At 55.2% G+C, this 26,777-nt stretch overlaps 1 protein-coding gene across 1 annotated transcript; it reads left to right on the plus strand.

The window, feature by feature from the left end:
* Positions 1-12,596: 12,596 nt before the first annotated feature.
* On the plus strand, positions 12,597-14,939 carry KLHDC7A (kelch domain containing 7A). Its single transcript, XM_040987699.1, has one exon. The coding sequence runs from the start codon at positions 12,597-12,599 to the stop codon at positions 14,886-14,888; it is 2,292 nt and encodes a 763-aa protein (XP_040843633.1). The 3' UTR covers positions 14,889-14,939.
* The last annotated feature ends 11,838 nt before the right edge of the window (positions 14,940-26,777 follow it).

Consider the following 26,777-nt stretch of genomic DNA (forward strand, 5'->3'; position numbering starts at 1 on the left):
GCACATGTACAAACTGATACACACGAACACACTTTCTCAGAGTAACACAGGCACGCGCACACACACACACCTGCACACACACAGCTGCCGTCACACGGTGAGTACTCCCATTCTCCACCGTGACCCAGCACACCCACTTTACAGATGGGAAAACTGAGGCCAGAGCAGGAAGGGCCTGACTCAACACCACTCAACAGCTTATGGGAAGAGCACAACCCAGCAATTCCAATGCTACACTCTTCTCTGTGGCCCCCTCACCCCTCGTGGGAGTCAGGGAGTCTATAGGCCTGGCTGGCCCTACTGGGCATACAAAGGCAAAGGCAGACTGTGTCGGGAAGGTTCCGCATGGCAGCTTCCTGTCCTGAGCTCAGCACAGATGCTGCCTCAGGCTCAGAGCTGAGCAACATGGACTTGGCTCCAGGAGACTAGGAGGAGACTGCCTGCGGCCCTGCAGACACCTTCCTGCCTGCCTGCCTGCCTGCCTGCCTCTAACTCTGCCGTGGTGGGAGAGGAGGAGACGGCCACCGGAGTGCTGGGGCCAGGGTACAGGCCTTGCACTACCAAGGGATGGCGGGCCTCCCAGCAACTTCTGGTGTCCACAACATGTCCATTAACTCCCTGTGCCTCAGTTTCCCCACTGCAGAGTGTCCACCTCTGGGACTGTTGCTAAAGATCCAATGAGATCTTAGCTGGTCTGTGGCTTGCGTGAGAGTGGAGCCAAAGTCAGCTTGGCATTCCACAGTGGGAATCCATCCTGTGCAGGGCACGGAACACCCTGGACTTCCAAAGGCACAGTGGGTCGGGTGGCGTGAGTGGAAGTGGAGTGGAAACCAGCATGCATGCGGGTCATGAGCAAGCTGCAGACAGGGCAAGGAGGTCACACAGTGAGACATGGAGTCTCACAGGAACAGCAGTTAGGTGAAGAGGAGGAGGAGGAAGAGGCATGTGCTGGCTGTTACAGCTCAGGAAGCTCCCAGGACTGCAGCCCCAGAGCCACCTGCTGACGGCGGGCCCCTCAAGCTGTGCAACTGCCATTGTACCAATGAGGGGCACAAACCCGTATCCCCCACCAAATAAGAACTGAGACGACCCCCATTTCGGCTTCCGTGTCAAGGAGAGTTTAAGAACACCCTTCCCTGTCTCTTGCACTTGTTTCTTTTTCCTCTGCAGCCTTCAACTTCCTGTCTGTCCTTCTGCTGCACAGGGAAGGGAAGCCCATGACCGTGGTTCCCTTGAAATAAAGGCCATCTAAACTCTTTTTACATATTTGGCTGAGTTATCCTTTCCCTGGTGGTTGGCAAACCTAACATTTTGGCGAGCAGCGAATTTAACACCTGCTGGCTATTTTCGTCTGTATCCCTGCTTGCTAAAACAGGCCAGTGTGCTAAAACAGGCCAGAGTCCACCAGTCCAGAGAGTAGTCCACCGGGGCCCAGCCATTATGGGAAGAATACTGGCCAGTGCCCTCTGGAGTGAAATAAAGGCTACTTTCTTCCCACAAGGGGCTATCTGGTGGTCAACTTCTATACAGAAATAGAGCATGGGGTCACTATGAAGACCCCACAGGGTAGCCTCCAGAGATGACAAAGTGGACTGACCACCCACTGTCCTCCACCCACTGCCGGATCCCACAGTGTGGAACTCCCATCCAGGTTTAAGCATCATTGCATAGCATCATTTCTACCCATTTTACAGATGGGGAAACTGAGACCCCGGTAGCAGGTGTCCTTTTCCTGTAAACACTCAGCTGTCTTGTGCTAGCATCAGCACACAAGCCCAAGGTGCAGGAAGCAGATGGCAGATGAGGACACTGGGCTGGAGCATCGCCCAGCTCTCCTAGGGACAGCCTTGCCTTCCTCTCTCACTGTCCCTTGGCTGCATCCTTCAACCTTGCCTGACCTCTAATGGTGCAACCAATGGCCTTGGAAAGAGGGGGAGACCACAGTCAGCCCCATCGCCCCTGTATTCCCCAGACAAGCCCCTCCCCACTCCTTGCAGCCACTCCAGCTCTTGGGCCGCTTGGAAGCCCTTGCTTGAATTGTTTTCTTTCCCAGAACCCCCTTCCATAGTACCCCTTCTTTCTAGATGACACCAAAACCTCCAGGAAACAAAGAGAATTAAAGGCCAGTTCTATGGTGCACTCCTTTGTGGTTAAGGCCGTGGTAAAGGATCCTTCCGTCTGTTCTCACCCCCCTGTTTATTTAACAAGCCAGCCCTGTGCACCTGCCAGGCCACACCCCCTTGGCTACCTCCTGTGGGAGGTGACAGGAGCCCAGACAGGCGTCAGGAGCAGGGGCTCTGCTTCTACTCAGGCCACTTTCCTGATCAATCCGGTCGCATCCCCACAGAGGCTCCCAGAAAGGGGGGCGTGAAGCAATCTGTCCTGTGCCCCTCACTGGGTGGTCTCGGGGTTCCATGCACAGGGGACAGGTTCCCAACAGATAGCCTGGCTTCAAGTCCTCCGAGCTGGCAGACAAGAATGGGACCTCTGCTTTTGTGGATATCTGTACGGCACTGGGAGCTCTGAAATGGCAGCAATTCACGAGGGTCGCAGCAGAGGTGAAGGTCAAATCTGAGGTGAAGGTCAAAGCTGAGAAAGCTTGCTGGGCACGAGCCCTGAGCTGACCCCTGGGAGCCGAGAGCTCCAGCGCCAGCAGCCTGGCCCCCTGGTAATTGGGGTGAGTGGTCTCCTCTGCATTCTCCCTCTTACAGCAGGAGAGGGCAGGGCCATGGGGGTCTCCTAGGACCCTCTTAGCTCTGAGAAGCTCTGCTTCCTGGTGAGGTGTTGCCTGCAGACCGCAGGCAAGCGGCTGAGCCCCGGAACGGCTGAGCTGTACCTGCCTCACAGGGCTATGAGACGACAGCAGACCTGGAAATGCAACCCCCTCACAGGGACACAACAGGAGAAGCCGTGTTTACCAGCTACCATCACCCAGACAGACAGGAGCAAGAGCCGCCAGCACATAGCCACTAGCCCCAAGCTCGGTGTGGGACCACCACCTTTAATTAGAACTCAGAGCACAGAACACGTCAAAGCCTTGGACTGGGGAGTGGGGGGCAGCACAGTGGGATTGTGCCTGAGGTTCCTGCCGAGGGAAGCTCCCAGTGTAAGTTACTACAAACCCATCTTCTCCCCATTCCTGGTGACAACTAAAGAGGGGAGCCCCAAGATCCCACATTTATTTGGGATAGAAATCCTCCCGTGGCTCTCATCCCATTCACTGCAAGGGAATTCTGGCCCACTGATGTTAACACCCTGACTTATCAAGTGCTGCGGTCCACAGCTATGTGCAGGATCTCCAGCCCCAGGGCCTTGCAATACAGGGTCCTTTCCCAGTCCCTAAAGGCAGCTTCCAAAGCCTTGCCCCCACCCCAAAGCCTTGCCCCCAGGCTCTCCCCTGCGGGCTTCCTTCCCATCCCACATCCAGTGTAATAAGAATCTTTCTGGAAGCTTGTGGCTTCCTGGCAGGCTCGGGGCAGGTGGGTTAGGGCAGTGGGGAAGGATCACCATAGCTACCAGGCTGAGCCGAACAGTGTGCTGAGTTAGAGCCTCTTCAGATGTCAGTGTTCCCACCTGCAAAACCGGAATGCTCACTGCCACCATGAGCTATCTGTTCAGGAAACGAGCACTAGCTTCCACGGCCAGCAAGCCCCAAAACCTCAGCATCTTAACCCACTCTTTGTGGACACAGGTGGTCCTGGCCCCCTCTAGGACAAGTGACCTCCAAGGTCCCCCACAGCAGCAGGAGGGGAGGAGGCTACACCGTCACTTCGTTTCCTGGGCTGAAACAACTGTCACTTCTTGAAGGATTTAATGTATGTGAAAGGCAGAGTTAGAGAGAGAGAGAGGTACAGAGATGTTCCATCTGCTGGTGCACTCCCCAGATGTCAACAGCATCGTCTGGGATGGGCTGAAACCAGAACCAGGAGCTTTATCTGGGTCTCCCACACGGGCGCAGTGGCCCAAGTATTTGAACCATCTTCCGTTGCTTTCCCAGGCACATTAGCAGGGAGCTGGACCGGAAATAGAATAGCCAGGATTTGAACCTCACCATTGCATGGGATGCCAGCATTGCAGGCAGTGGCTTCCCCCGGTATACCAGAGCCACCCCTGAGGCACTTCTGCTTGCTCCCTAGGCTCTAACTCAACCCAGTGCCTCCCCCAGCTGCAGAGGAGTCTGGGAAGCAAGGTTTCACTGGGTGTTCAGAAAGAGTAACCTGAACTAGGGTTTGGTGAACACACAGACTGTCTCTGCCCCCTCGGTTGTCAGAGGATCAAAAGGGAAAGAGTGTGACATACTGAACCAGTGCCTGGGCACAGCAGGTGCTCAGCAAAGCTGTCAGCTCTCCCTTTGTCTCTCCCCGGAGCCAGGCCTCAGGGGAGTGGTGAGTGGTGGGCACTGCCTTGTGGTCCAGGCCCATGCTCACCTGGCTGCCCTCCCCACGGCCACACCTCTTTCCTGCAGCTCCCTGTAGTCCTGGTTAGGCTGCTCTTCCCACCATCCCCACCCTCTGCACCCTCTGTTCCTGGCTCTTCCCAGCTGTGATTTGTAACCCCCTCCACGCCCTGCCCTGTCCCCCTCGCCCCCCCCGCCCGGCTGCACTGAGCAAGCTCCGGTTAGGAGCTCAGGACTGGGAACCTGCCTCATCTCTGTGCAGAGCATCCAAGGTCAGGGCCATTCTTCTGGCAGCTGCACCCCAACAGCAATGCCCTCCTCCACAGACTCCCTTGCGGGAAGAAGCTTGAGGCCACACCCAGACTCAGACAGTCTTCCAGGCTCCCACATCCCCTCCCACACTGTGGGTAGGCAGCAAGGGTCTCTGCTTACCTCCTAGACAGTGGTCCTGTAAGACAGGGTAGACCAGATGGCAGGAGAATCCTCAGTGCAATTTCTTCATTCAAATTACATTTTTTATGCAACTTGCAGAGGAGCAAGTGTTACCAGCCTTTTCTTACAGAAAGTTGAGGCTCAGAGGCCACAATGCAGTATATTCTCCACTTTTTGAACCAGGAAACGCTTTGTTCCCATGGGGCAAGCCCAGAACCCTCAAGGTAAAGCAGAACACCCATGGCAGGCCTGTTCCTCACAGCACAGACTGAACTAACGCCTATTGGGAGAGGTCCGAGAGGTAGTGGGAGATGGGATTTGAAGATCCATGTGTGCAAGGGCCTCCGAAGGGGTTCTGGGAAGTTCATGTACAAAATAACAACAACGACAAGTGCATTTCAAAAAATTATCTACACCAAAACAAATGTATCAGCAATCCTTTGAAATACCCTCCTCTTACCCTAGGGCTCATGTGTGCCTGCCCCTAGCTCTGGGCTTGTTAACCAGGCCTCCCAGGGCCCTGGGCGCTGTAGAGAGAGGCTGTGGGTGAAGCTTTGTGTGAGCGAGGAGTAGAACAGCACGCCCAGGAGGCCCTCACCAGAAGAGCCACACTCAGCTGGAGCTCATGTTGAACTGGGGGTTTGCTGTGTTATAACAGGAACAGGAGGACAGTATGTGGATGAGCTTGGCTGGAGCGGAACGGTGTTCGGGAGCAGGGACAGATGAGGCTGGGCCGCCAGGGAGACCTGGGAGGAGCGGCAAGGCATTCCATGTGATGACAGGGCAACGGGAGCCACAGCACATACTGAGGGCAGCAAACGGCAGTTCAGGAACCAGCTTGGAAGAGAGGGAGTGGGGCACGGGTCCCTGTGTGGAAGGCACTGGCAGTTGGAGCGAGGGAGCAGGGCAAAGGGGTGGGGAGCCAGGGCAGGGCACAGGCAGGGCAGGCTATGTGGGGAACACAGCGGAGGAGGAGGCTGGACACGAGGGCGAAGCCACCTTTCTGGGAGTCACCTCTTTCGCTCTCCAGGTGTGGGAACTGGTACCTTGGCAACAACAAATCGAAGTCCCCTCTGTGTCTGGATTCCTTCTTTCTCAAACAGGGACCACCCTGTGCCTGGGAAGCCTGTGGAAATTCCCTTGAATGACAACAAAACATGCAGACCCTGAAGGGCCGGGCACACCCCTCAGTCCTCCAAGAGGGCAGAACTCTCCACCGAGCCTGTGAACATTGGCCCAATCCTGGCCAGCCACATCACCTCCTGCCTGCCAGGACTCCCCTGAGACACATAGCATCCAGCCTGTCTAAGCAAAAAGGACCCCAGGGCACAGAGGAAACCCCGTGGCTGGGGGGACCACCCTAAGGCTGGTGCGGGAGCTCAGGTGACCAGGGTCATAAAGCACAGCAAGGTTGCTGATGACCACGGCGGTTCCACAGGCAACTGATTCTAGGCATCACAGTGGAATGAGGCACTGATCTTGGGGTTCACCAGGCCTCACACACTGAACCACAGGTGAGGATCACCCACAATCCAAATTCACACGACCAAAACGCTGAGCTGGAAAGCTTTGCCTGCCAGGTCACTCCTGGTGGTGTTTTTTCAAGTGGAAAAGCCAGGATCCTAACAAATGTCTTTGAACAAGAATAGACTTGCCCTGGGGCTAGAAACTGAACCTTCGTTTTCCCATCTGTAGAATGGGCACATCTTAGCCAACCTTGACGGGGCTCCTGGGAAGAAATGGCATCTGCAGCCTCGGCAGACGGCAGGGTCTGCTGCTGGGGAAGTGCCCAGCGTATGCTCGTGGCTGTTGCTATTACTGCTGCTCTGGTGATCACTATAACCTGGTGACCACTGACACTGAGCACTCAGCACCCAGGAGCTTTCTCAGCTTCTGTTCCTTCCACCTCAGGGTAAGGATTCAGGATGCATGCTCCCATCTTGCACAGCACCTGCCAATCCATGCCTGTGCAATTTCCTCAGCAAATTCACAGGCACACCCCATATGCTGTTAGCTCACGTCCGCAGGGACTGCGTGGTGTGATCCGAGGTGGGACACCTTCTCGTCCCCTTGACATGCCCACAGCTCTGAAATCCTCTGCCCAGGCCTTTTAGAAGCTGAAGCCTGCCTTGCCTGCTCCAAAACCCTGGCATCTCCGGCCCCTGGCCTCTGCTCGTCCCGGATGGGCAGTGGAGTGTCTCCTTGGAGAACGATGACAGCCCTCCCTTAGGAACCTACAGCGGTGACCTTGGGCGTCAGACGGCAGGGCAGCCTGGGTGGGGACAGGACCCGGGGTCAAAGGGAACGCCGTTTAGAGCCTCACCTGCATGATATTCACGAGCTGCTAGACCTTCGGCAAAGAGGTCATCCTGTCCTCATCTGTAGAATGGGATGCTAACACAGCCACACAGAGTCCCTGATGCAATGCCACGAAAAGCCACGACAGTGACTTGTTGGACTTGTGTGAATGGACGGCTTCACAGGATGCCAACGAATGAATGAGCTGGCACAGGGTCTCGGTAGGTGGCTGCCCCGTGGAGATTCCACCGTAACACGGGTTGGTCTTTTTTTTTTTTTAAAGATTTATTTATTTTTATTGGAAAGTCAGATATACAGAGAGGAGGAGAGACAGAGAGGAAGATCTTCCATCCGATGATTCACTCCCCAAGTGGCCACAACAATCAGAGCTGAGCTGATCCCAAGCCAGGAGTCTCTTCCGGGTCTCCAACGCGGGTGCAGGGTCCCAAGGCTTTGGGACCTCGACTGCTTTTCCAGGCCACAAGCAGGGAGCTGGATGGAAAACAGGCTGTCAGAATTAGAACTAGCCCATATGGGATCCTGGTGCATACAAGTCGAGGACTTTAGTCACTGGGTTACCACACCGGGCCCACGGGTTGGTCTTCAGATTCTGATTGGGTGAGCATCCTTGAAGCCCCTGTGGCAGCTTCACACGAGAGAGAGCCCACCAGGGACTTGGGGAGATAGTCTTCAGATATTTCCTGGTGAGGCCCGGCACTTACCTGCCTGTCAGCGCCAGTGCAGAAGATGCTTGCCACACCAGGGTTGACTTGCAGTTTACAAACATGCAGACAGCTCAGGGGCTCCTGGGGAACAAGCAGGCAGCGGGGTGAGGTTGGCACTGAAACCATTTGAAGACCAGGATGGAAGGAACTGGGTGATTAATCAGCAGGTGTGGATGTGCAGGGCACAGCAGCTGGAGCCACAGCCATGGATGCCACTCATCAAGAGCCCAGCCTGGGTCAGGGAGGGCAAACACGGGAAAGGATCCTGGGTTTGGGTACAACCCACCATTCGTGTGCTTGCTGAGAGAAGCACTATGCCGTTGTCCTGGACCTGTCACAGTGCCTAGTGTTCCTGTCCCAGTTCCACGGGCTCACCTCTGGGTCTCCCCATCTGTTGGACCAGGATTGCCCCCAACCCTCCTGATCCCCAAACCTTCACATCCACTTTCCTACAGGGGTGTGGCTGTGGGCATGGCACTGGGCATGTGCCAGGGATGTGTGTGTACTTTCCAGTCTCTCAGATGCCTACCCCCATCTGCACACAGTACCCCTGCCCAAATGTTTCACACACCCCCTCCCAGCTGTGCCCCCCCCCCCCCCCCCCCCCCCCCCCCGCACATCAGGCCTACACCTGCCACACCCACCCAGAGCCTCCCCACCCCCTGCCTCCCCGCAGCTGAGCAATGAACCTTGTAAGCGCTGAGGCCCCAGGCAGAGGGGACAGCAAGCTCATCTCCGGAAGCCAAGCCTGTTTATTTGCATGGCGTGCATTTGTCTCCAACTGTTTTATCCTCCCCCTGAGCCACTGGATGAGTTCTGAGTTCTCTGCCCACACTGGGAGACCAGCTCGGCACCAAGCACGCATATTCACAGAAGCCCAATATAGACTTCCAATTATCTTTTAATTTCACTCCTGTCTTCATTTGTTCATTTCACTTTTTCCAAACAGGGACTTGGAGGAAGAGAAGCCATAATTTATGGAGTTTGAAGTCAGCTAGTGGGAGCATCGTGTTCACCTGCCCAATGTCATGAGCCTCAGGGTACAGCCGAGTACTTGCTTCCCAGCCCTGGCAGAGGAGAGAACAGTTCTCAGGCCCCCAAGTCCCAACTCTTCTGCTCTCTGCGCTTTCCCAGTCTATGTATTTTCTTGGCTTCCTGGTATTTGAGACCTCTTTGACAAAAGGGAATACTGCCCCAAAGATAGCCCCGGGGGGGGGGGGGGGGAGACCTATCAGGCAAAGCAACCCATCCCCCAACACCTGCTCCTGGCAGCTTTCCAGGATCTGACACTCTGGTTCTGCATTCACCACCCCAGGCCCAAGTAGCCAACATCTGAGACAGTCTAGAACCGCCCCCCACCCCGAGATTATGCAAACCAGCTGAAGCTGCCTATCCTACCTCTGCCATTGCTTCCTGGCAAGCACAGTGCAGGGCGCCCCTCACTCTCCCCCTACTTCCAGACTGCTGTCTTCTGATTGGCCCTGCAGCACTGCTGTGCCCCTCCTCCTAAGGACTGCGAGTAACAGTAACAAGCTTCTCTCCTCCATTCCCCTCCCTGCCAGCCCTTCCAGACCTAAGACAGTAACACCTGCAGTTTTATCATGGCTTGTATTGATATTTTAAAAGGCAGGATCACAGGCAATGTCAGAGATATTCCATCTGCTGGTTCACTTCTCCAAAGGCCCACAGCAGTCAGGGTTAGGTCAGATGGAAGTCAGACCCCTAGAATGTCGTCCAGGTCTCCAACGTGAGGTGGCAGAGACCCAAGTTCATGAGCCATTACCGGCTGCCTCCCAGGGCATGCATTTATAAGAAATTGCATTGAAAGCAGTATGAGGACCCAAACAAGGCACTACAATACAGGATGCAGGCGTTTTCTGCTGTAGGAACATAGGTCCCTCGGGGCTGGGGCTGTGTCCTCCTTCCCCCTCCACTTCCCCCCTGTACCCCAGCCCTGTGCACCCAGGGGCCTCAGTTCTAGTGCAGACTCCTGCTTGCTGGTTTTAACGGGGATAAGCTGGAGGTGCGGACACTACCATGCCTTCACCAGGGGAGAAGCAGCCGCCAAGCCCTGCTGCTTTGGTGGCACGGAGAGGACAATGCCAGGTCACATCTGGCCAAGAGTCTGTCACATGTCCTTCCATCCCAGGGTGCAGGAGTCTTGATGGTGCCCAACCCTCACAGCGGTGGCCTGGCCACTGCCTGGGGGAGCACCCCTTGGGAACCCTAAAACTTCATTTCAGAGGAGGGCTGGGGGCTGTGCAGCCAGAGGGGAGCCTGCGTGCTCCCCTGGGAGATGCGAGGTGCTGAGAATCCCAGCTCTGAACCCCTGGGAATACGAGATTCTGCCCCAATGCCTGGCGCCCTGAACTTTGTTCCTCTCCATTGTTCCCCTTGATTGTTCAGGGAGGGACTGTCCAGCCGCCACCCCGGGAATGAGCAGGGACTTCCGGCAGAGGGAAGGAAAGCTAAGTCATCTTTCATTGGCAGGCCCACTGGGAACCCCCGAGGTGACTTAATGCCAGCTTCAGGACGAGCTTCTGACCTGGTGGTTAAGACGCTGGTGAGGAGGCCCGATTCCTGGCACCTGCTTCCTGCCAGCATAGACCCTGGGAGGCAATGGTGAGGGCTCAAGTCATTGGGGTCCTGACAGCACCCCTGACATGGGAGACCTAAATTGAGTTCTTCAAATAAATTTTGAAGAAAGAAAAAAAAAATTAGAATTTGTTGGAAAACCCGTTCCCGCCTCCCCCTCACACACCCCCTGCACCGCTCCAACCCTTCTCTCTCAGACTGTCTCGGGGTGGAGCCTGGAAACCTGTGTTTCTAAGGAGTCATGTGTTGGTCAGATCCATGACCACCATGACTTTGGCCTTGATGGAGAGAAAAGAACTTGTTCCCGAGTTCCCCCTGGGACAGGTGAGGAGCACGGCCTTACCTAGGAGGTCAGCTGTGGGATGCTCTGGAGCCTGCAAACAGAACAGAAATTCCCAATTATCAGCAGAGTGACCTGGGAGGGCAAGTTGCACAGCTGTAAAATGGAGATGATAGTCGCTTTCGGTCTCTCCAGGGGCTGGGACCTTGAGCGGTGATTTGTCCAGAGCCTCCATGCCACTCCTTTCCAGCCCAGAGTCCCAATTGCTGCTGGTCACTGTCCCTGTGATGCAGGGCCCTTCTGGCCACCCCAGGATTCAAAGCTGAGACCTGGGCTGTATTTGTCCTCAGGAGCTTAGAACCCAGAGGGAGAGCAGATTTCCTACACAGTGCACCTAGCGCTGCAGCCCACATGACAAGGGCTGGACAAAGAGCAGAGAAATGGGGCACCCAAGGGGAGGGAGGTGACTTGGGAGTCACAGGGGCTCCCAGCAGGAAGAGGGATGCTAACCAACCAAGACCCAGAGGTCTGGCCTGGCGAGAAGTTGGCCTGTGCCCCTGCCCAGGGGCGGCACAGCTGGGCATGTGACAGTAAGGGAGACATGGCTGTCCTGAAGCCGGTTGGTGCCTGCAGGACTGTGCACACTGGGGTAGGGTCAAGGTTTCCTCCCAGATCAAGTCTTTACTTCATGTTTCAGAGAGCTTGCGCACATCCACACTCTGCAGCAAGCTCCCTCCCCTGACTTTGGAGTCCCTTGGAGCGCCTGAGCCAGGGAAGGGGTGGGACCAGTCTGTGCCAGGGAGGATCCCCTGCCGAGGGTCACAGTAGCCTGAGGATGCTAACCAGGACAAAGACGGCGAGGGGAGGAGAGCGGCACAGCTAATGTTTACCTAGCTCCAGGACGTGGACTTGGAGCTCAGGCCTTTGCGCCCATTAACCCGTTTTGTCCTTCCTACCACCAAACCCAGTACCACGGTGGCCATTCTTCCCGCTGCACGTAAGGAAATGAGGCACAGAGACACCGAGTCATTTGCCTGAGGTCACAAAGCTGAAGAAGCTAGACCCAAGCATCCCCCCACAACCCTGGGGAGAGTCTTCCCTGGGCCTATGTCTGGCTGGGGGAGGGGTGATTGCAAGTCTTAATCTGTACCCCAACAATGCCAAGAGTTTTCCAGACCACTCTCCACAAAGCAGGGTTTCTCAGCAAACCCGTCGAGCAGGAAATGAGGACAGAGGCGTTGGGCGGCCAGTCAGGTGGCTTGGCCACCATCCCTGGCTCCGGCCTGCCCTGCTGTGTCCCCTACCAAACCATGGCCCCTGTGTGGGAAACTGGGACCTGCAGATCTCAACAGGTAAGGGCCTTCCCTCAGTTAGGTTCCCTGGCTCCACCTGCCCAGGCCTCCCACAGCCCGGCCTCCCAGTCCATTAGATTTGCAAAAGGGAAAACAAAGCACTCACTCAAAACCTAACCACCCCCTGCGCTTCCTGGCATCAGATGACTGCTTGGCAAAGAGCTTCCTCCCCTTGCTGTACCCGCCGGGCACTCGCAACAGCCGACCTTCCCCAGTTTCTGGCTGCAGGGCCAGCTTGAGTGACTGCTTTCAAGTTCAGCCCCTGGGCAGCCCTCACTTCCCAGGGAAGGATCCAGCACTCGCAGGAGGCCAGCCTTTGAGATCTGCTGACCCTGTGGGGTTCTGTGGCCACCCTCTGCCAATTCAAAGTCACCTCGGCTCCAACTCCTTAGCCAGCTGGCCAGAGCCAGCCTACAGCTCCCTCCCACTCCACGCAGCAGGATCCAGGAACTCGTCCCTATTGGCTAATTATTAATCAGATTCTTGACATTCCTCAGCCCCAGGCCTGCCTGAGAAGCATGCTCCCCAGAGCAGAGGCCCAGGACTGGCATTGGGACATGCAGCTGACCGGCAAAGTGGTGCTGTCCGCCGCCGCCCTGGTCATAGTGACAGCAGTCTACAGACTCTACAGGTCAAGGCCTGCCCCAGCTCGGCAGGGGAGTGGCAATGCCAAGACCAAAGCTGAAGAGGAAGAAAAGGGCTCCAGGCAACCTGCTTTTCAGGGGGCTCCTCCAGGAACGCTGCAGACAGAGCCGAGACGCCGTCCACGGAGGGTGAGCCAGGGAGCCGGAGCTCCCCAGGACTGCAACTGTGAGGACCTGGGAGACCACTGTGTCCTGGCCTCAGGAGCTGCTCCCCGACACAGGAGGTCCCAGAGCCAAGGCTCCAGTGAGGAACAGGGCAAGGGGTGGCCAGACTCGGAGCAGGTGCCCCCGCGCTGCCATAGCCAGGAATCTGGAACAGCTTTTGGAGGTAAGCCCAACCCTCCCCACTGCCCCGGTTATCAAGGCAGTGAACCTGAAAGTGCCCCAGCCAGCCTTGCAACAGCGGCCGTGGGCAGCAGCTGTGTGGGAGGTGAGCCTGCTCCATGGGGGAATGGCAAACTACCTGAGCAGCCAGCACCTGGGGGGCAGGAACCTGACCACCAGCACTGGGTGACTCCAGCGGAAAGCAGTAATGACATGAACCCAAATTGGGTCTTCACCCGCGTGTCAGGGGTCAGCAGAGAAGAGGCCGGGGCCCTCCAGGCCGCCTCAGACATGGGCCTGGCCCTGCACCAGCAAGAAGGCGCTGGTGACACCTCATATACCTTTTCATCCGTGGCACGGGTTCGCATGGAGGAGAATTTCATTCAACAGGTGGAAGGGAAAGGGCTCAGGCTGAAGGGTAAAGTGTACGATTACTATGTGGAATCCACCTCGCGGGCTATGTCCCAGCCGGCCCCCCAGGCTGCAGCCCCGACTGAGGCTCCGCCCCCTGGGCCAGTGCCAGGCGGAGACCGGGCAGATGACACAGAAGGCGGAGTGGAAACAGGCGCCTCCCCGGAGCCTGTACCATCGGGCCCCCCGCACGGCTTCAGCAGAAAGGAGAGTTTTCTTCAGATCGTGGAGAACCCAGAGTTGCAGCTGCAGCTAGACGGCTTTGGGCCCCAGGACCCCCCAACCGATTCACCCAGGAACAGCGAGGAGCCCCAGGTGCAGCTTGTGGCTGGAACCAACTTCTTCCACATTCCGCTTACACCCGCCTCGGCCCCAGACACCCGCCTGGATCTGGGCAATTGCTATGAGGTTCTGACCCTGGCCAAGAGGCAGAACCTGGAGGCCCTGAAGGAGGCGGCTTACAAGGTGATGAGCGACAATTACCTCCAGGTGTTGCGCAGTCCGGACATCTACGGCTGCCTGAGCGGAGCTGAGCGGGACCACATCCTGAAGCGCCGACTCCGGGGCCGCAAGCACCTGGTGGTGGCCGACGTGTGTCCCCAGGAAGAGTGGGGCCGCCTCTATTGCTATGATGACAGCAAGGATGCTTGGCACCTGCTGGCCCACCTGCCCCCTGAGGCGGTGTCCTGGGGCTGCGCTATCTGCAGTCTGTTTAATTACATCTTCGTGGTGTCCGGCTGCCAGGGGCCCGGGCGCCAGCCCTCGAACCGTGTGTTCTGTTACAACCCGCTAACGGGCATCTGGAGTGAGGTGTGTCGTCTCAACCAGGCTCGCCCACACTGCCGGCTGGTGGCACTGGCCGGACAGCTGTACGCCATCGGGGGCGAGTGTCTGAATACCGTTGAGCGCTATGACCCCCGGCTGGACCGCTGGGCCTTCTCCCCGCCGCTCCCCAACGACACATTCGCCCTGGCACACACGGCCACGGCGTGCGCTGACGAGATTTTTGTCACAGGGGGCACACTGCGCTACCTGCTGCTCCGCTTCTCAGTCCAGGAGCAGCGCTGGCGGGCCGGCCCCACGGGGGGCAGCAGGGACCGCACGGCTGAGATGGTGGCGGCCAATGGCTTCCTCTACCGCTTCGACCTCCACCGCAGCCTGGGCATCAGTGTGTACCGTTGCAGCGCCAGCACCCGGCTCTGGTATGAGTGCGCCACTGTCCGGACGCCCTACCCAGATGCCTTCCAGTGCGCTGTGGTGGACGATCGCATTTACTGTGTGGGGCGCCAGCGCACGCTCTGCTTCCTGGCCGACCACATCTCGCCCAGGTTTGTGCCCAATGAGCTCCAGAGCTTCCCAACGCCTCGGGGCACCCTCCTGCCCACTGTCCTGACCTTGCCCATCTCCGATGTGCCTCAGACCAGGGTCTAGCAGCCCCAATGCCAGGCTCCTATTCGACACCAAGAGGCAAGATCGGTGCCCGGCCTGTTCGCTCATGGCTCCGTGGGCAGAGCCTGAATAATTGGAGACCCAGGAATGCAGCCGGCCAAGTGGTGTATCTAGTCTACCCTCCTAACTCGCTATGAGGGGGAGCTCAGAGGAGTCTTGCACCCGTGGTGGGCAGCAGAGCCCACGGCAGCAAACGGAGCTGGGACGTAGGGTCCCAAGGCGGAAGACATCAGCATCTCTCTAAAGAGACAGATGATTGTAACTCTCTCAGTCTTAGGATGGAGGGGCCTCCCCAGGACCCCACCAAGGCTCAGGGGTGCATTGCCTTATCACAAGCAGAGTTCCAAGGGCCTGGTGACCCCAGGGGCCCCTCGGGCCGGTCCCTGTCTGCAGAGGGGTTGGCTCTCCCTGTGAGCCATTTGTGCACCTTCCCAAACCCCAGCCGCTGGGTCACACAGTTGGGAAAATACCCAGGAAGATGGTTCTGGTAGTACCAGGGAGGTGTCTGAGAAGGTGCAAGATGTGCCTGGCCAGAGAAACAGGTGGGTTGAGAAGTAGAATGGCTTGAGCTGAAGCTGCCCGTGGGGCCTCCACCTGGAGGAGCAAAAGGACCAAACCCCGCTTCCTCTCTTAGTACCTGGACCCCTAGAACCCTGGAAGGAAAGGAGTGCCTGTTTTTGTGAGCTCTCTTCCTGCAGAGGTCTGCTGAGGAAACAGATGGTTCCAGCAAGGAGGTCTCCAAAGAGAGAGGGGAAGAGGTGGCCCTACCCCTAGCCCTGAGGCCCACCCATGTGCTCTGCACTGTGCCCATCTCAGAACCCTTCCAGGCAACCCAGCCTTCTTGCTGGGAGCTGGGGAGCCAGCCCCGTGTCACGGGATCACCAGTGTGGCCCCTCAGACAGGAGAGCTGGGAGGAAGGGCCATGTTCCTTGGCCCTCCTGACCCAGGGGGCCTAGTGCAGCCTCCAGGCCTGGGTCCCCCTCACATCAGACTGGTGACTCAGGGAGAGGGGAAGGCTTCAAGTCCAGAAAAGCCCCCCTATATTCTGGGTTGGGGAGGGAGAGACTGGTCCGGTCTCCAGCCACAGCGACCCACGTTCTATCTCCAGCGGGGACACAGATGCAGGAAGGGAAGCAATGACTCTGTCAGTCCTTAGCTGACACCAGAGAGAAGACAGGAGGTGCCTTGAACCTCAGTGTTCCTACCTGGAAAATGGGAAGAACAAATTCCCATCCTTGTCTGCCTTAGGGATCAATGAAAGTACACAAGGAAATGCTTCCCAAGTTCTGGGTGATTTCAACAAGAGCGCATGTGCCTTGCACCTGCTGGGGCTGAGGCTGCAGGGGTAGAAGACACAGGATGAGAGCAACCAAGGGGAAGGTTGGCATGGAGATGAGAGGAGAGGCTGCACGAGGCCACTGTCCCTGGCCTGGCGAGATGAGGCAGCCCAGTTTGTTTCTGTACTGCAGACTGGGAAGCAAAGTCAGTAAAACATGACTCCCCCACCCTGCCCAAAGCCATGTTCAAGCTCAGCATCCACACTCGGATCTAACCCTCCAAGAGACCCAAAGGGATGGGGAGTGTGGGCTCCAGGCAATATTCCATGGCATTGTGACATGGGCAGGTGGCTGCAGGGAGGTATTTGAGAGGAGACCCACACACACTTCCCTGGGGAGCTGGGAGCAGGTGGGACCCAGCAGGTTGCTGGTGAGGAGCCCAGCAGAGGCCAGGACTGTGGCCAGGCTGGGCCATGTTTGGGGATGGCTCCAGCCCAGGAGCTTCTTGCAGACCTGTGGTAGAGACTAGGGGCTGGTTCCAGGAATAGGGTCGCAGAACTCCTTCCAGTCCTCACTGGCTGGCGGGGTTGGCCTTCCTCATGAGAAGCAGACAGAGTTGGGCCTGACTGAGACAGGAAGTGCATGGGGCATCTCACCTACCTCCTGCAGGGTCCCACAGCACACATCATTCACCGAACACTGATGGGCCCTTCCAACAGGCTCAGAACTGTCCCAACGTGGTGTCCCAGGTAGTCACTCCCCACAGCTCCCTGCTGGTGCATCTGTCATCCCTGGCCTGTCCTCTGGATGCAGTCAGGTACATCATGGCCATGGAGTAAGGTGTCTCAGGAGCCCTGGAGGAATACGTAAGGCCGTGCCATCAGGATGGCATCTGCCTGGCGTGGTGAAATCAACAGAATGCATGATTGGCCCCGCCCAATGGAGTTCACATTCCCATAAAGAAAAGTGGGCAATTTTATGAACAAACACAAAACCAAGTAGCATAGAACGTGGGCTGCACTGGGAGAAAGACAAGGCAGGGACGCTGACTAGGTGACCTCTGGGCAACAAGACGCATGGAGAGACGACTGATCGATGACAGATTGGAGCTGCATCAGGAAGGGGAGGCTGGCCCTGCCACCCAGGCGCTTGGCCATGCCAGCAAGTGCCACCTTGGTGTACAAAGAGAGCCCAGCCACCCTGGTTTAGCCTTTGTTGTAAAAGGAAAAAAATGAAGTCACCTTCACATTGACGCACAAGACCCCTTAGGGGCGAAGACAGCGAAGAAAAAACCAGGAGAAAAACAGAGTTGCCCCATGTGGGGACCAGCACCAAGTTCATTCCCAGGACATCAGGGCTTCAGGGTTGCAGGAACTAGGGTTCCACTGGACCTTGTTCAGTGGCCTAGGGTCTGTCGATCTCCTGCCCTTGTGCTGGGAGCAGCGTGGGTGTCACGGGTCCCCTGTCCCTCCTTTTCCGGAAGAGTTCTTCCTTCCACAGCTGCACCATCAGGTTTGGGTTGCTTTCCACTTTAAGCCAACTGTGCCCGTTGTAGAAAAAAAAAATTGGAAAATAGGAAAGGATTTAAAAAAACAACACCTTGCCAATCTTGCCGCCCAGAGGCGTCCCCTCCTGTGGAGCGCGACCTCCGGTCTTCCTCCAGCGTGCAGTTTTCCTTCGGCTTGATTCTTGCCTGGGTGTGATTATGCTGAACACACAATGCCGTGCTTTCTTTGTCACCTAACACTTTAGAATAAGCCTTTGCCGTGTTAGCACAAACCCTCCGTAAACAGCATTTCAATGGTTGCCTGATGTTCCCTCCAGCCGGTGAATGTGTCACGGTGTATTTAAACATCCTCCCTCCTGTTGGGCATGTTGGTTTCTTTCCTTTCTTTCTTTTTTTTTCTGTTGGTTTCCTTTTTTCTTTTTTTTTTAACCATAAATAAAACAGTCTTTGTTTTTCTGTTCCTCACTGGGGACTCCATCAATATTTACAAGAGCAGCCCAGTGGAGGGCCTTGTCTGCAACAGCGGCGTTGTTAAGACAGTCCTGGAGGCCGTGTTGATCCAGGCTGGGGGCCCAGGCCCCCTGTCCCACTGCCCTAAGGAAATGCCCAAGGATGCCAAGACTGCTGGGGTGCAGAGGGGTCACTCCAGGTGTCCCTCCCCTGGTGGAATGCCTGGTCAGACGAGATGGGAAGTAGCATTTGTCTATTGTGGGTTCTTAGACTACGCAATCTCCTATCCATTGATTCACTGATGATTCAACACACCCACCTCACAGGTGAGAAAACTGAGGCTCAGAGTTTAAGAAAATACATCTTAGATAGTACACATCTGAAGATGTTCCATTTCCTTCAAAGTGTTGGTCGCCCCTTGCTTCCCCATGGCTAGGGTTCCACATGCTCCTTCCTTGTGTGCGGGGCTGGGGAGCCAGGATCTGGCATCCGTCCATCTCCTGGCCTCCCCCAGTCCCACCTCCACACCCCTCATGGTACTCTGTATTAGTCCATTTCTTACAACTGTAATGAAATCCCTGTGGCCAAGGACTTGGGCAGAAAGGAACCGGGTTAGGATGTCTGCATCTCCCCGTGAGTCCAGAACTCGGGCCCCGGCCTTGACTCCCAGCTCCAGCTTCCTGTTACCGCCTGCCCTGGGAGCCAGCAGTGATGGCTCAGGCAGCGGAAGGCGTGGGTTGAGTTCCTGGCTCCTGACTTCGGGATCTCTGTGAGCGGCTGGGGAGCGAACCAAGCATTGGGAACTCTGCCTGTTTCTCTGCCAAATAAATTTAAAAACTTAAAGAGGAAAAAGGAGAAGAGGGTTATTTGACTCACAGGTTTGGAAGGCTGAGTCCACAGGACAGCACAGCCCATAGCTCCACATGTTCCATCACAAGGCCAGCCACTGCTGTCTGCTGGACAATCAGCCTCCTCCCACTGAGAGGAAATAGGGACAATGCACTGGACAGGAATTTAAAGTTACCCTTTAATCACTATGCATTGAGGTGATTACTAGTTAATTACAACATCCACCTGCATGTTCCTGAGCAATGAACGGGAAAAGGGAGGGGACAGCACCTCGACCTGAAGTTCAGGGGCAGCTTGGACACCTGCATCCCACTCTAGAGGGTCTAGCCAGCTCTGTGCCTGGTTCCAGCGTCCTGCTGACGTGCACCTCAGCAGACAGCAGACGCCACCCACGAGGGAGACCCAGATGGAGACCCGGACCAAGTTCTTCCTGGTTCAGCATCACCCAGCATCCATGATGGGGAAATCTCTCTTTCAAACAAATGCGATCAATTAATTTTTAAAGCCTGGATGACAAAAGTGTAATCACTGACAATATATTCAATACTGACCCAGGGCACTTGGGGTCCCCCACCGACCCTGAGTGGCTCAGGCATGGGGTTTGTATTTAGGCCTCTGTCATCCCCAGGATTCAGGCACCACTGTGTGCAGCATGCATAACCTTGAGCCAGCTCAGAAGATTTTCTCAGAAAAACAACACCAACCCATCCCAGGTCTGGTGTGGACAACTGGCTTACAGTTGCTCACTTAATTCTTAAATGCAACCCCAGTGATTTCAGTGTTTTACTGATTTACAGATAGTCAGTAGGAGGCAAAGTGAGCTTGAGTCACTAGTCTGAGGCTGCACAGTCCATCAGCAACAGAGCCTATTACAACCCAAATCCACGCCCCACATCAGGGAAGACGAATTAGCTATGAAAACGGGATGTAGGGGACGGGGCTGCCCCATGGGTCGGTGGGCACTCAGGTTCAGTGCTGTCATGAGGGCCCTTGGCTGCCGTGTCCACTGGGGCTTGTTCATCTTGGGTCCCCAGGGTCTGACCCAGGACCCCGCTCAGAGCAGGAGTTTGGGAACTTTTGATTGACAATAAAGGTGGCAAATGTCCCTAGTGAGGCTGCTGTCCACATCCCCTCATGACCTTCCGGGGCCTGAACACCTGCTGGCACTTCGGAAGACTCCCTGGACTGTCCTGCCAGGGGCAGCACCTTGGGAGCGAGAAGTGGAAAATCCAAGTCCTGAGGCCCTCAACATGGCGCACCAGCTCTTGTGTACCTCTGCTGTATAGATTTCCAGTCTTTCCTCGTCCCATTGCACAGACCGAGCTCAGAGAGGTCCCACAGCTGGGACCTCAGTGCTCCCCGCTCCAGGCTTGGGGACATGGGCTCTTCTGCCTCCCCCACACAGGTCCCTCTTTGCTTGTTCCTTATATCTGGCACCGCAGCCTCCACCTGCTGGCCCCAGGAGCTCCTCCTAGAGGCCACGCTGTCCTGATTGGCTCTGCACTCGGTGTCCACAATGGGCGCCATGGCCTGGTTCCCAGGACCCCGTGGTGGGGCTGTGTTTGAAACAGGCTGACTAAAGGCTGGGATGGGGCATTCCTCAGCCCTATCTACAGCCTCACTGCATTGCCCAGCTGAGCTGCCAGCCTGTCTCCTGGAGACCTGGGAACGTTTCCTTTCCCTTCCCACAAGCACCTCCCCTTTTCCACCTGTACTGTACATGAGTCAGGGCAGCAAGTGGCCCTGCAATGTCCCAGTGCCATGTGGCCATCAGCACCTATACTCAGTGCAGAGGCCTCCTGGGAACTGTTGGACAAAACATGACCTGCTCAGCCCTTGAGTGACGTAACACAGGCTACTCTCCTGCGTTAGTCTCAGGTCCCAGCTGGACCAAGCTCCGGTTGCCTTTGGAGGGGACCACCCTGACACCGTCCCTTCAAGGAAGTCACCTCCTGCCAGTGTCCCTGTTCCGCCCCCAACCCCAGGTGTGTTCTTTTCATGAGATCAGAAAGGAGGTGCACTGCCTCTTCCCCCCAGAGCCATCCTCTCTTACAAGGGGCTCCAAAATATGTGTGGAAAGTGCACATTAATAGTCTGTTTTAAAGATTGGACTTCTTTCACTTGAAACTCAGAGAGAGAGAGAGATCTTCTATCGGCTGATCATCCCCCAAACGTCCACAAAGGCCAGAGCTGAGCTGATCCACAGCTGGGAGCCAGGCACTTCTGTGGGTGCAGAGGCCTAAGGACTTGGGCCATCCTCTGCTGCTTTCCTAGGCCACAAGCAGGGAGCTGGATCAGAATTGAAATCCCCTGGAACCGGAACCGGCATCCCTACAGGATACCAGCACTGCAGGCAAAGGATTAACCTGTACGCCGCTGTGCTAGCCCCAGAAAATGCATATTGTAGAACAACTCATGGACTTCAAACCTTTTGTACCAAAGTAAGTCATCTTTTTGTTGTTTTTGTAAAAAAATAAAATAAAATAAAAAGGATGTGTTTCTTTACTGGAAACAGTATCAGAGAGAGATTTTTCATCCACTGGTTCACTCCCTAAAAGGCCATAACTCCCAGGCTGAACCAGCCTGAAGCCAGGAGCTCCTCTGAATCTCCCACGTGGGGAGCAGAAGCACAAGTAGTTGATTTGTGCTGTGCTGCAGCGCAGGCACGTTATCAGGGAGCTGGATGGGAAGCAGGGCAGCTGGGACTCCAAGTAGCACTCGGATATGGGGTGCTGCTATAGCTGCGTTGTGAGCAGTAGCTTAACCCACTGCACTACAACCTTGGCCTCATTAACTTCTCGTTTACATCCATTTCTCTGCAGATCCTGGGAGGATCAGCCTCAGAACTTTACACCACAGACAGCCGCCACGCTGGCCCCAGCTCTCTCTCCTGAGTCCCGCATGCTCCCACATGGCATTCGAACCAGCTCTGGTCTCTGTCTCAGGCTCCGGTCTGAACCATCTTAATACTTCTACAGGGAGGACTCACTGAGGAGTACAGCAAACACACCCACAGTTGCTCCTAAGAGCTTCTAGAATTTTGCCAACACTACACACGTGTGATGGGTCTTTATTTGTAATGAGTGTCAAAGTGAGATGGCTTCGGTGTATTTGAGAAAACAGTTTATCTTAAAAGATGGTTGATTGTTTCTCCTGTGATTGTGTTAATGGGTTTATATTCAGCAGTCTCCGCTCTTAGGATGATGTGAAGGTCAGCTTTCCCCTGACCCTGATTTGAATTACAACACACTCTGGATTAATTCATTTAGAAACAACACAACACAAAAGCTGCTACTGCAGAATATGATCTGAGAGACCCCAGGTCAGGCACCAACCCCATGCTGGAGTCAGGTGTTTAACTGTTGGGATGGTAGCTAGTCACGGTCAGAGACCAAGCTGGGTCTTCTACCCATTAGCTTTCACTGCATAAGCCTGGGACTGCTCTCCCAGACCAGGCAGTGGGACGTGTCAGGGGAGTGGTGGAAACTGGGGCAGTACTGACCTCAGGAAAACCTAGGCATGTCCTCAGTCCAGGCTACCTGAAAGCTATACATCGATGGGGTTTGGCACTGGGCTACAGTGACACCGAGGTCCTGTGTGGGACAGCGAGTCTGGGCACCAACTGTTCTGTAGCTGATCTAGTCCCCTGCTGATGTGCCTGGAAAGATAGTAGGTGATGGCTCAAGGGCTTGGTCCCCTGCACCCACGTGGGAGACCTGGATGGAGTCCCAGGCTCCTGGCTTCAACCTGGGCCTGCCTGGACCATTGCAGCCATTCGAGAAATAAACCAGCAGATGGATGATCTCTCTTTTTTTTTTATCTATTTATATCTCTGTAATTGTACCTTTCAAATGCATAACAAATAAATCTCATTTAAAGGGTGCCATTGTGACCACCTTAAAATGCACAAGTCAGGGTCTGGAGCAATGGCCTGGTGGCTAAATCCTCACCTTGCACACCCAGGATCCCATCACTCCACTTTCCATTCAGCTCCCTGCTTGTGCCTGGGAAGATAGCGGAAAATGGCCCAAGGCCTTGGGACCCTGCAACCATGCAGGAGACCTGGAGGAAGCTCCTGGCTTCTGGCTTTGAATTGACTTAGCTCTGGTCATTAGTCACTTGGGGAGTGAACCCGCAGATGGAAGATCTTTCTGTCTCTCCTTCTTTCTGTAAATCTGCCTTTCAATGGAAAAAATTTTTCAGTGCAGTGTTCAGTGGCAATGGACCCACTTACCATGCATACCTGTTTATAGTGAAGTAATCTCAGCAAAATATGTCATTGGGAATGCAGAGAAGCCCAGGGCAGTAAAAACCACTCCCACCCAAACATAACCAATGACTGCTCTTACCCTGGGCATGCGTTGTACCACCCCTCTCCCCTGTCAGCATACTGTGGCAACTTCTGCCAACTGAGCTTAGGCTATAGCCTCACTGCTTCTTTCTATGTGAAAAGCACCCATTACATCTCATTGCCCACATTAGCTGCTTGCAAGTGTGCAGCTCAGTGACAGTTGGGGCATCCACACTGTTGTGCAACCACTGTCAGTATTCACACTCCCTCAGGGAACTCCCTCGTGCCTGCCCTGGGGAGGTGGGGCAGAGTTCTCTTTCAGTCTAAAAACACCTGTCTAGGATGCAGCAGGTCTACTTCAGCAGTACAAACACTGAAGGAGGCACCCAGAGCAGAGACAGGCTTGTTCTCATTCACCCCATGGAGTTCTGCGAACAGTGGGATGCTTGGGGCAAGAGAATCCGACTGACTATTAAAAAGACACTAACATTCCCTCATTACCCCAGGGAAAGACAAAAGCAAAAACCACTCTCTAGTCTGCATTTCCTTCAAGCTCACAATACATCAATCACTCCGGGTGCTCTGACAAAAACGCAGTTTGGAAACAGCCAAGGTTTAAAACATGGTAACGACCGTGTTACACTGTGAATCCTCAACACGCAATTAGCAGCTCTTCGAGCATGGTGGACCCGAGGGCGATAATTACGCAGTCACAGTCTTTCCCAATGTGTGTCACCCAAGGACAGGGACCATGCTACCTGGGGCGTGGAGCTGCAGGAGCACAGCGCTGTGAGACGGACAGGGAGGGCTGCCGGGACGGTAGAGGGGGCACCAGGAAGTCCAGGGGACAAGAGATCAGAGAGGAGAGTGGCAGCTGGTGAGGCTGCGCAGCCCAGCAGAGGCACAACCGTCCCTCTTCCATCGAGGCATAAGGGTTATAGTTGCGAAGGGCTGGGCATGTTGCATGAGGAAAGCCAAGGAAGACACAGGTAAATCACAACGTGATATCCCAGCAAGTTAGCGCGATCCTCGTCCTTCCCTGCCATGACAATGAGTGACAGGGGACAACTTCAGATGATTTCTCAGGATGCTTTCTCCAAACAGATGGCATTTACACTGGAAAATGACAGGTGAGAAGCACCCAGGGGAAGGAGGGGTTTGGAAGATTTGAGAGAGAGAGAGAAACACAAAAGGAAGAGCATCTGGGGGAGCAGACCCAAAAACAAGGTCCCCACATGCCAGCATAGGAGAAGGTCACCGTGCAGGAGGTCAGGGGACAAGTGCAGGGCAAGGCCAGGTCACACAGAGCTTTGCATATAAAGAATTGGGATTGCATTCCCAGTATGAGAGGCCTCAGAGTATCTTGTCTGCTTTACTTCTTATGACTAACTTACATAAGTCTTGAGCATATACAGTGAGTTCTCATATTTGGTTCGTTCTCTCTCTCTCCCTCTCCATCTCTCTGTCTCTCCTCTCTTTAATTTGAAAGGTAGAGAGATAGAACAAGAGGAATGGACAGAGGGAGAGCTCCTCCAGCCCTGGTTCACACCCCCAATGTTGCAACAGCCTAGGAAGTCGATTCTGATCTCCCACGTAAGTGACAGCAAGGACTCAAGAACTGAGACTGTCACTCATTCTCCCGCAGCTGCCTTCCAGGGTGTGCGTTGGCAGGACGCTGGAATTCGGAGAGGAGTTGGGACGCAAACCCAGGCACTCTGATATGGAGGGTGGCAGTTCCACGCGACATCTTCATCTGCCCCTGGTCTCTCTCATTACCAACAGGTTGCGTTCCCATCCTGCATCAGCGTTAAGGAACGATGTGGAAACATTGGCCTAGTGGCCCTGGTCCCCTGACTGTAAGGTTTCTACTGTTCCCCTATGTCGTTCTCTGCTCTCTCAAGGGAAGTGGCTGTGTGCAGCTCTCATGGGGAGAGCAGAGACAGTCTGGCTGTTCTAGAACATCAATGACTCTGCAGTCTACCTTAGGCAGGACCTGTCTGTTCTCCCCCACTGATAAACTCACCCATCTTCCACTTACATCGATGCAGACACGAAGACCTCAGATGTTTTTGTTCTTGGGTTGTAACCCAGCACTACGCTGTGAATTTTGCTGCTCCAATGCTGCCAACTTTGGTCACTGAGAGTCCTTGCAATGGACTTAGGTGTTCCTGTCCTGGTCAGCTTCCTGCTGCTTTAACAAAACTCTGGTACTGATCAAGAAGGGATGGCCAGCACTCCCAGCTCAGCAAGTGGTACCATTACAGTGGGAGTGTGTGCAGAAGAGACCCCACGCGAGATGAGAAGCCAGAAGGAACAGAGGGGTTGTTCTGACTCACCCAGAGCTACACCTCCCAGAGCTCATCACCCCGTCACTTCCCACCTCTCCTATCGCCACCTGCACAAGTGGGACACACCTGTTTCAGCCAGAGCAGTGCCTTTGGCAGCTCCCCATCACAGATGTTGCCAACTCACAATCCCTGCCCAGCCCAGCTATCAGCAATTTCTTCAAGGAGCACCCCAAGAGTGACACTGTTGTGGAGAGAGTCAGCGGATGGCAGGCCCAAGTGGAAGCCAAGATACCAGCTGGGAGGATCTGGTGCCTACACGGGCCGCAGGGCAGTGAGGTCTTCCCTCATCCGCATCCTGTGTGGTGTTTCATCATTTACAACCAGGAGCCCTGCCCAGGAGCCCTCAGCCACGCTTGCCTGTGACCACCTCAGAGGGCTTCGAGAAGTCCCAGATGGGCCATTTTATTTCGCCACCCCCTCCTCTGTCATAGAGCCTCACCCATCCAGAAATGGTGGCTGTGGATAAAATGCCTGGAGACAGGGTGGCAGGAGGTGGCCGCGTACCCATTAGCCTGAGACCCACAGGATACAGCTTGGTTTCCCTTGCTCTGAAGATAACAGACGCCATACCTCCCCAGTGCATATGCATGTGCACACACACTCACACACACACACACACACTGCCTGGACCACCTGGTTCAGCCCAGTTCTGGGCCAAGGCTGACCTAGACTGACCCACAGCTCATTAACCACCACTCATTGGAACGTATTAGCATGGGACATGATGCCCCTGCCAGCCACCATGAAAAGAAACAGATCGCAGACAGAATAAAAAGCGTTGTTGGTTATATTCCAGAAACTACCACTATTCTACCTATTTCCCAGGAAAATGATGAATATTCCTGCCCTTATTAGAGTATTCCTCTCTTTCATTCAAATACACCTCCCCCTTCATTAACCAACACTCTGAATGTGAAACTCAGCTCAGAGGCAACCCCTGCAAGCAGGTTCTGTTAGATAGGAAGTTAGAAGTCAGCCAATGTTAGGGGCTGCTGTTGTGATGAAGTGGCTAAATCTACCACCTGCAATGGTAGCATCCCAAACGGACATGGTTCATGCTCCAGCTGCTCCCCTTCCAGTCCAGCTCCCAGCTAACGCGCCTGGGAAAGCAATAAAAGATGACCCAAGTGCTTGGGCCGCTACACCCAT

This window comes from Ochotona curzoniae, unplaced genomic scaffold (genome assembly GCF_017591425.1).
Source record: "Ochotona curzoniae isolate NIBS_2020 unplaced genomic scaffold, NIBS_Ocur_1.0 contig_4792, whole genome shotgun sequence".
NCBI classification, from domain to species: Eukaryota; Metazoa; Chordata; class Mammalia; order Lagomorpha; family Ochotonidae; genus Ochotona; species Ochotona curzoniae.

Coding starts and splice junctions, on each gene's coding strand:
- KLHDC7A (XM_040987699.1), top strand. CDS start 12,597: ATGCTCCCCAGAGCAGAGGCCCAGGACTGGCATTGGGACATGCAGCTG.